The 10,241-nt window shown below is 35.4% G+C and overlaps 2 protein-coding genes across 2 annotated transcripts; both read left to right on the top strand.

Annotated features, from left to right (window-relative positions):
- The first annotated feature begins 8,041 nt into the window (after positions 1 to 8,041).
- LOC141675177 (uncharacterized) lies at positions 8,042 to 9,192 on the top strand. The gene is made up of 2 exons (XM_074481889.1): positions 8,042 to 8,265; positions 8,873 to 9,192. Exons 1-2 carry the CDS (start codon positions 8,043 to 8,045, stop codon positions 9,061 to 9,063), a joined length of 414 nt encoding a protein of 137 aa, XP_074337990.1. The 5' UTR covers position 8,042; the 3' UTR covers positions 9,064 to 9,192.
- LOC141674551 (uncharacterized) lies at positions 9,134 to 9,877 on the top strand. Its single transcript, XM_074481260.1, has one exon. It carries the CDS (start codon positions 9,134 to 9,136, stop codon positions 9,875 to 9,877), a length of 744 nt encoding a protein of 247 aa, XP_074337361.1.
- The last annotated feature ends 364 nt before the right edge of the window (positions 9,878 to 10,241 follow it).

Below are 10,241 nucleotides of genomic sequence, written 5' to 3' on the forward strand. Positions count from 1 at the left end.
ATCAGAACTTAACAGATGAGTAGCATTATTCTAATTTGTGACTTAGTAATAAGATAAACAAAGTAAACTCAACCAAGCTCAATTATCAGAATTTGCTTGTGTCATAAAATTTCCACAGAAATAATTACTTCTTACATGGGATCATTTGTTTATTGAAGACTACTAGGTCAGTATCTAACACAATTATCCTCATAGGATTGAATGGTTACTTAGACAGACATATCACTCATCAGAGTTTAGAAACATATATCAGACAACAGTCAGTACTTAAAAACATTTATCAATTAATCACAGAATACACAGAGAGATTAAATTATGTAAATACTGATCAAAAAGTCTGATAATACAGAACAAGACTAAGCAGATTTAGAGAAAGAACCTGAAATCATTCCAAGTTCATTTACCAATCTTGTAAAAGTGGCTTCACATAGTGGTTTTGTGAAGATATCTGCTAGTTGTTGATCTGTTGGAACAAAGTGCAATTCCACTGTACCTTCATCCACATGTTCCCTTATGAAGTGGTACCTGATGCTGATGTGCTTTGTCATAGAGTGTTGAACTGGATTACCTGTCATAGTAATAGCACTTTGATTATCACAGTAAATAGGGATTTTGAAATATGTTAACCCATAATCCGGTAACTGATTCTTCATCCAAAGAATCTGTGCACAACAGCTTCCTGCAGCAATATACTCTGCTTCTGCAGTTGATGTGGAAATTGACTTTTGTTTCTTGCTGAATCAAGAAACCAATCTGCCTCCAAGGAATTGGCAGCTTCCACTTGTGCTTTTCCTGTCAATTTTGCAACCTGCAAAATCTGCATCTGAGTAACCTATTAGTTTAAAATCTGATTCTCTGGGATACCACAATCCCAGATCAGCTGTTCCTTTAAGATTTTTAAAGATTCTTTTCACAGTTGTTAAGTGAGGTTCTCTTGGATCTGCTTGAAATCTTGCACAAAGACAGGTAGCATACATGATATCAGGTCTACTAGCAGTTAGATAGAGTAGAGAGCCAATCATACCTCTGTAATCAGTAATATCTACTGATTTACCAGTATCATTATCCAGTTTTGTTGTAGTGGCCATGGGAGTGGATGCACTTGAACAATCTTGCATTCCAAATTTCTTCAGCAAGTTTCTGGTGTACTTACTTTGACAAATAAAAGTGCCTTCTTCATTCTGCTTGACTTGAAGGCCCAGAAAATAGCTAAGTTCCCCCATCATACTCATCTGATATTTTGACTGCATTAGTTTGGCAAACTTCTTGCAAAGTCTGTCATTTGTAGACCCAAAAATTATATCATCAACATAAATCTGGACCAGAAGTAAGTCCTTTCCATGGTTGAGGTAGAACAGTATTTTGTCTATTGTTCCTTTGTTGAATCCACTTTCCAGAAGAAACTGAGCTAAAGTCTCATACCATGTCCTAGGAGCTTGCTTAAGTCCATAAAGTGCTTTATCAAGCCTGTAGATATAATCTGGATGTTTGGAATCTACAAAGCCTGGAGGTTGTTCAACATATACCTCCTCCTCCAATTCTCCATTGAGAAAAGCACTTTTCACATCCATTTGAAAGACAGTAAACTTTTTGTGAGCAGCATAAGCCAAAAATATCCTTATGGCTTCTAACCTAGCAACTGGTGCAAATATTTCATCATAATCAATTCCCTCCTGTTGAGAATATCCTTTTGCAACCAGCCTTGCCTTATTCCTTGTAATCATGCCATCACTGTCAGTTTTATTTCTGAATACCCACTTTGTACCAACAACTGATCTATTCTTTGGTCTTGGCACTAGGGTCCAGACTTTGTTTCTTTCAAATTCATTCAACTTTTCCTGCATTGCTTGCACCCAATCAGCATTTTGAAGAGCTTCTTCCACTTTCTTTGGCTCAGTCTGAGAGAGAAAAGAATTGTAAAGACATTCATTTAAAGTACATGTTCTAGTTCTGACACCTGCATCAGGATTTCTAATTATCAAATCAGGTGTATGTGATTTTGTCCACTTCCTTGCAGATCGAAGGTTTTCTCTAGAACTGGATGCTCCCCCATGATCCATGATGTCTTCATTTTCATTTTCTGATGCTCCCCCTGAAACTATGCTCTCTGAGTTGGATTCTTCAGAATTTAGATTTTTAGCACTGGCAGAACTTGGCTTATCAGAACTTGACGAATCAGAACTTGAAGAGCCAGATGTATGTTCTGATGTTTCTTGAGATGTGGTAAGATCTTGAGTATGCTCCCCCTGCATAGGTGCATCTTCCTTTGACGTAGTCACCACAGTTTTAATAACATCAGAGTTTAATCCATCAGAGTTTACAGTATCAGGACTTAGACTGTCAGGATTTTCAGTATCAGAATTTGAGTCTTCATTTTCAAATCTCAGCTGATCATGGTCAATGAAATCTTCAAGACCAGTAATCTTCTTGTCATCAAAAGAGACATTGATAGATTCCATGACCACTTTTGTTCTCAAATTATAGACTCTGAAGGCTTTTGTGGAAAGTGGATATCCAACAAAGATTCTTTCATCAGCTTTTAGATCAAACTTGGATAGCTTTTCAGGATGAGTCTTGAGAACAAAACACTTGCATCCAAATACATGATAGTATTTCAGATTTGGCTTCTTTTTCTTCACCATCTCATATGGTGTTTTTCCATGCTTGTTAATGAGTGTTGCACTTTGAGTAAAACAAGCAGTCTGCACAGCTTCAGCCCAGAAATAGGTTGGAAGCTTTGCTTCTTCAAGCATTGTACGTGCAGCTTCAATGAGAGTTCTATTCTTCCTTTCAACAACTCCATTTTGCTGTGGAGTTCCAGGAGCAGAAAATTCCTGCTTTATTCCATGGTTTTTGCAGAACTCTTCCATTATCAAATTTTTGAACTCAGTGCCATTATCACTCCTTAAAATTTTCACAGAATCTTTGACCAATTTATCCAGATGTTTGACATGATCAATCAAGATAGATGCAGTTTCACTTTATGTGTGCAAAAAATACACCCATGTGTATCTGGTGAACTCATCCACTATGACCAACGTATATTTCTTCTTTGCAATAGACATGACATTCACTGGACCAAATAGATCAATATGTAATAGATGATAAGGCTCAAGAATTGATGATTCAGTCTTGCTCTTAAAAGAAGATTTTCTTTGTTTGACTTTCTGACAGGAATCACAAAGGCCATCAAGAGCAAATACTGACTTTGGCAGTCCTCTCACAAGATTTTTCTTGACCAGTTCATTTATATTGTTGAAATTTAAATGAGAGAGTTTCTTGTGCCAATTCCAGCTTTCTTCAATTGATGTTCTACTCATCAGACAGATTGCAGAACCATCAGTACTTGTTGAAAGCTTAGCTTCATAAATGTTACCACGCCCGTATCCTTTCAGAACAACTTTGCCTTTAGATTTACTCACAATTTCATAGTGTTCTTCAAAGAAATCAACATGATAACCTCTGTCACAGATTTGACTTATACTCAGCAGATTGTGTTTAAGTCCTGAGACCAGAGCAACTTCTTTAATTATGACATTTCCAAGATTGATATTGCCATATCCCAATGTTTTTCCAATGTTGCCATCTCCATAAGAAACACTTGGGCCAGCTTTCTCCACAAAGTCTGATAGCAGGGCCTTATTTCCAGTCATATGTCCTGAACATCCACTGTCCAGAACTAGAATATTTTTCCTGTTGCCCTGCAATCACACAGACCACTAATTATTAGTTTTAAGGACCCAGACTTGCTTGGATCCTTTGGCCTTATTAAGTTTGTTAACATTTGCAGCGGATTTAGCATCAGAGTTTATGTTAACATTTTTCTTATCAGAATTTACACTATCAGACTTTGAATCAGAATTTACACTAGAAGAAACAATGAAAACTTTCTTCAAAGAAGGTTTTATTTGATAATAATCATAGTACAAACTATGATATTCCTTACAAGTATAAATGGAATGTCATAAACTACCACAATGAAAACAAGGATTTTGTGGTTTGTATCTAACAGACTGACTCTTAACTCCTGATTTTGAAGGTAAGGAGTTAATATTCTTATTCTTCCTGCAAAAAGAAGCCAGATGGTTAGAACTTCCACAGTTATGACATGTTTTCCTAGGAGCATCAGGAACAGGTTTATAATCATTGCTTTTATTCACACCTTCCTTTCCATTTCTATTTTTCCTAGGTGATTTTACCTTGTTTGCATTCTTAACATCTTTCAGCTTATGCTTAAGCTGCTTCTTTGTCATTAAGCCTATGTTTACTTCAGCTGTCTTTTCCTGTTTTAGTTTGTCAGAAGTTAATTCCTCTTTAACTTCTGATTTCTCATTTTCAGAATTTACAGTTACAAACTTAACAGGTTTTAACTTTGGCTTTTGTTTAACAACAGGCTTAATTTCTTCAGTTCCTTTATCATTCTTATCTTCTCCATAACCTAAGCCCTCTTTCCAGTTTCCACTACTTAGCAAATTTTGAGTTGTTTTGCCAGAGTTAGTCCAAGTCCTGATAATCTCTCTTTCCTTTTCTAACTCGGTTTTTAGAGATTCATTCATTTTTAGCACTTCATCCCTAACATAAAAAGCATCATCTCTATCCTTCTGAGTTTGATGGAACATGACTAACTCTTTTTCTAAGAAATCATTTCTTTTCTTAAAAGCAAGATTTTCAGAAGTTAATCTTTCACATGTTAAAGTTTGATCTCTATAACTAACAAACATGGTTTTAAGATATCTTCTCAACTCATTAATATCATCAGTATGAAAGCATAAGTAGTCTGAGGTACCTTTGTTTCAGCAGCTTCAGAACTGCTCTCAGCACTTTCTTTATCAGCATTTGCCATCAATGCATAGTTCTCCTCACTTTCAGAGTCTGAGGTGTCTGTCCAGCTTTTCTGCTTTGTGACAAGAGCCTTGCCTTTGTCACCCTTTGCCTTCTTGCAATCAGGAGATATGTGGCATTTCTCACCACAGTTATAGCATTTAACATTGGTATAATCTCCTCTGTCAGACTTTCCTCCTCTGCCTTCAGATCTTCTGAAATTCTTCTTATCAGAACTTATGTCTTTCCTGGAAAACTTTTTTCCCTTCCTGAACTTCTTGTATGCAATCTTTGTGATTCCTTTCACCATAAGAGCACACAGCTTCATCATCTCCTCATCAGCATCAGTCTCAGGCAAGCTTTCAGAATCTGAGTCATCATCACTTTCAGAACTTGATGACTCAGTTTCAGACTTATGAAAAGAGCTTTACCCTTGTCTTTCCTTGAGGAAGGTGCTTTGGGGGATTCTTCTTCAGCCTTAAGAGCAACTGTCCTTGACTTTCCTCCTTTCCTCTTGCTTCTTTGTTCCATCTCAATTTCATGAGTCTTAAGCATTCCATAGATTTCATCAAGAGTTGTTTCATCAAGATTGTAGTTGTCGCTTATTGTCGTTGCCTTCAAATCCCAGCATTCAGGAAGAGCTAACAGGAATTTAAGGTTTGAATCTTCAAGATCATACTCTTTATCAACCAATGACAAATCATTCAAAAGTTTGACAAATCTATCATATAAATCATTCAATGACTCATTAGTCTTTGAGTCAAAGTGTTCATACTCTTGAGTGAGTATTGTCTTCCTGTTCTTCTTAATTGTGTCAGTTCCCTGACACCTTGTTTCCAGAGCATCCCATATCTCCTTAGCAGTCTTGCAGTTGATTACCCTGTTTGACTTTACATTATCAATGGCACTATGCAGTAAGTGTCGTACCTTAGCATCCTTAGCAATTGATGCTATATCTTCAGCAGTATAATCACTCTTCTCCTTTGGTACGGTCTTTGCTGCTTCACCTGCAACTGCAACAGCGAGCTTGGTTGGTTTGTGAGGCCCTTCCTTGATTCTATCAAGGTATTCTGGATCTGTTGCTTCCAGGAATATGGTCATCCTTACCTTCCATATGGCATATTCAGATGGTCTCAGTATGGGAACTCTGATAGTCTCATACCGACTTTGAATTTGTGTCTTTGGAGGTTCTTCAGTTTTGGTAGGCTTAGTTAGAGTTTCTGTGTCAGACATGATTGTGTTTGGATCTTTAACTGTATGTGTGTTAACAGATTAGCTCTGATACCACTTGTTAGGTCACACACACTGTAGAGGGGGGTGAATACAGTGTATAATACAATCAAACCGAACTTTAATATATTAAGTAACAGAAAACAAACTTTATTGAAACAATAAACTCTGTTACAGTATGGAACTGTTACCTCTCAGTGATGAACAAATATCACGAGAGCTGCTAGGGTTACAATGAATAATCTTCTCGAATATGATAACACTTATAGTGTAAACCCTATGTCTGTGTTTATATACTACACAGTTACAAGATAATCGCTAATTGATATAGAATATAATTCTGCTTCCTAAAATATATCAATCAGATATCTTTTCTTCCAAGTATTCCATTCTTCACGGAACTCCTTCTTCATGCATATCTCTTCTTATGTTTATCTCGATCTTCTTTCCTTTAATCAGCTACTGTCCTTATCTGATCGCCCTTCAGCACTTAAGTTCTGATATCTAACTTCTTATGATTATCTCCTGATAATATAAGTACTGATATCCTTAAGTCCTGACTTCCAGTATAAGTACTGATCAACAGTTAAGTACTGATTTGTCCTGTTAAGTAAGATCTAAAATCTAAACATAAATTATATTAGCCATGACATTATCAAATATATCTAACATTACAGTTATCAGTTACTAATGTGCTTTGATACCAAGACAAATATACTGCGAAAAATTATTGTGCCCGATTGGATTGTAATTCATGGACGTCAGCTTGAGAATCCTGTTATTCTTCCATTTGGTCAAACTATTGGTTATTTTGTTGAGGTCGATGAGGAGGATGTAGACGAACACGATCACGACGAATATGATTCTCCTCATTTGGACATTTGGGTATTGGACGCCGATAAGATTGGTGGGTTTTGTTGGCAGAAAAAGATGAGTGCTGGTCTAAGTAAAAATGTTCCGGCTGAAGTTTTGGGTATAAGAAACAATGGTGAACCAATACTAGCATAATCAAACAATTTGATTTCGTATGATCTTAATACTCATGAACCATATGCTTTTGTTGAATCGGCTTCTTATTCCTATCGCGAGGAGGGCTCTAGATCACCTTATGTCATTAGCCCTTTTGTGGAAACTCTAGTTTTGCTTGATATTGACTAAAATTATTGAGCAAAATGTTAAGTCGGAAGTTGCAAAGGGTACTTGCTAGAGTCTTTGACTCTTCATTTTCTGATGTCAGAAGTAGACCATCAACATTGAAAGATGTCAACATATGAGGTCAATTATTGGTGGATGTGCTGAAATGATGTGACGAGTCAAAAATATCTGGCTTTATGGATTCTAGTTTTGTTTCTTGAATTATATCACTGTAAGTTGAAGGAAGCCTTTCCCTGTTTAACCTTGTTTTCTGTTAACTTTCCCAAACTAACCTACTTTGTTCAATTCTTCCCAAAATAACCTACTATTTTCAACTCTTCCCAAACTAACCTACTTTTTATATTTTCTAACTTTTAGTTATAATTATAAATTATAAATTATTATTAAATTATATATATGCTGAATTAATTTTTTAATATAACATTTTCAATAATAAATAAAATTAAAATACAATAATTCATTAATACTTGGTTAAATATAATGCATATTTTAATTTTTTTTCTATTTTGTTTCGCATATTTCTTGTTTGAGCAATTAAAAAAACTTGTTTGGACAACCACACTACTTTATTGATATCAGATATGATCAAATATAAAATCTGGACAACCAATAGAAATGAAGATATTGAGATAATGTTTTATCTTTAAAATTTAATAAAATATCTAAAAGTTGTGGTTGATATCAATGTAATCTTGACAACCAATCAAAACACAAAACAAAATTACTCTTATCCTATCTCTAAAATGCCTATATATACAAACCAATCTATAATAAATAAATCATAGAAAAATAAAGCAAATTAATTTGCAGATGGATAATGAGAGAGTTTTCTAGATATGATGGAAAGAGCAAATGCAGTATTCAATTTAAGTGAAACTGATCATTTAATCTCTCCACACGAGTCTGAAAGTGATGAAACTGATGGTGAAGATGGAGACAATCCCAATTCAGATTCAGCAAGTTCTGATGGTGAAGAAGGAGACAATCCAAGCGCAGCAGCCGGAACACATGTACCTACCGCCCCATGGTTTACAACAGAGGCTTTTACTAATAATTCAGGTAATTTTTCTAGTGCCTCTAGTGTTAATCCTCTTGGTAGTACTATTTTTGAAGGTTAGTGTTTTGAAGATAAACAATCTGCCATCGATTCAATTAAGTCTGATCACATAAGGGAGTCTAGAAATTACCGTGTCGTAAAAAGTACTCCAACGTTGTATGAAGGAAAATGTGTAGTGGATGACTGTCCATGGGGAATTCGTGTTACTCTAAGAAAGAAATATGGCTTCTTTGAAATCACCAAACTACCTGCTGAGCATACTTGTCTTTTAAGGACAATTGAACAAGATCATCAGAAGCTTAGTTCGAGTTTGATTGCAAGCACTATAAAACAACAAGTAAGGTTCTAATTTTTTTTATTTCACTTGGTATGTTTAATATGTAGGAATATATTTTTGATAATTTATTACGTGTGATTAGGTCTTGGAGAGTCCATCAATAAAAGTACATAATATTATGACTCAAATGACAACTATCTACAAGTATCATGTGAGTTATAAAAAGGCGTGGCTAGGAAAACAGAAAGCAATCTCAGATGTTTATGGTGATTGGACGACTTCGTACTCCAAACTTCCAAAAAATTTAAGTGCATTGATGTACTATAATCCAGGAACTATTGCTTCAATTGAAGCTGAAGCTGATGCTACAACAGTCGATACATCTGTTTGTAAACGTGTGTGGTGGACATTCAAACCGATGATAGAGGGGTGGCAACATGCTCGACCAGTTATCAGTATTGATGGTACATTTGAAGTTGTTATGTTGGTTGGCTGGAAATACATCTCAAGTGAGGAAATTTGAAAGAGCAATGAAAAAAATCAAAGACCTTAGTTCGAGTGCTGAAGAATAGCTAGGAGACATTCCACTAGAGATGTGGACTATGTCTCATGATGGAGGATATCGATATGGTCAAGCAACAACAAATATGGTTGAAACATATAATGGTCAATTACGATCCGCTCGTCATCTCCCAGTCACTTCAATGGTTGAGTACATATATTATCGAAGTGTCAAACTTGTTGTTGAAAGACGAACTCAAACACTGAACGATCTTCAAAATGGTCATGTATATTGCAAGAATTCGAGAGAGCTCTTTCAAAAGATTGAAGAAAAGGCATCGGCACATAAGATTATTCCATACAATCAAGAAAGAGGGGTATTTGAGGTGACTACTGCAAGATACAAAACAGATAAGGGATTTTGGAAAGGTGGCAACAAGCATCATATAGATCTCTCTAAAGGATATTGTTCTTGTGGAAAATGGCACAGGTATCACTCTCCTTGTTCTCATATAGTTGCTGCTTGTATGACATGTAACCTAGATTGGAAGCAATACATTAAACCGTATCATACTCTACCGAAATTATATGAGATGTGGCAATATGAATTTTCCCCAATACCGCATCAATCATATTGGACATTTCCAATAGCAAATAATTGGGAGGGGTATGGAAAGCTCGTACCTAATGAGGATTGGAGGAAGAAAAAGAAGAAAAAGCACAGCAAATGTCAAAGTCAAAGAATTCGCACAGAAATGGATAACTCGCAGACTGGTAAAATTTGTGGAAAATGTGGACAACAAGGTCACACGAGACACAGTGCACGTTGTCCTTAAAAAGATCTTTAATGTAATATTTTTAATTTAATTTTAAGTTGTTAATTTATTAAGTTGTAATATTTTCGGTTTAAATAAAAATGTTCTGTCTATGTGTTTTAGTTTATTAAGTTGTTTAATTCAGCATATACATAATTTAATAATAATGTATAATTTATAATTATAACTAAAAGTTAGAAAATATAAAAAGTAGGTTAGTTTGGGAAGAGTTGAAAAAAATAGGTCATTTTGGGAAGAATTGAACAAAGTAGGTTAGTTTGGGAAAGTGAACAGAAAACAAGGTTAAACAGGGAAAAGTTTCAAGTTGAAGTTCTCTGCACAGTATTATCTAGTGATTAATCTGGTTTCTTGTATCGCGAAGTTA

The sequence above is a fragment of the Apium graveolens genome, chromosome 7 (genome assembly GCF_009905375.1).
Source record: "Apium graveolens cultivar Ventura chromosome 7, ASM990537v1, whole genome shotgun sequence".
NCBI classification, from domain to species: Eukaryota; Viridiplantae; Streptophyta; class Magnoliopsida; order Apiales; family Apiaceae; genus Apium; species Apium graveolens.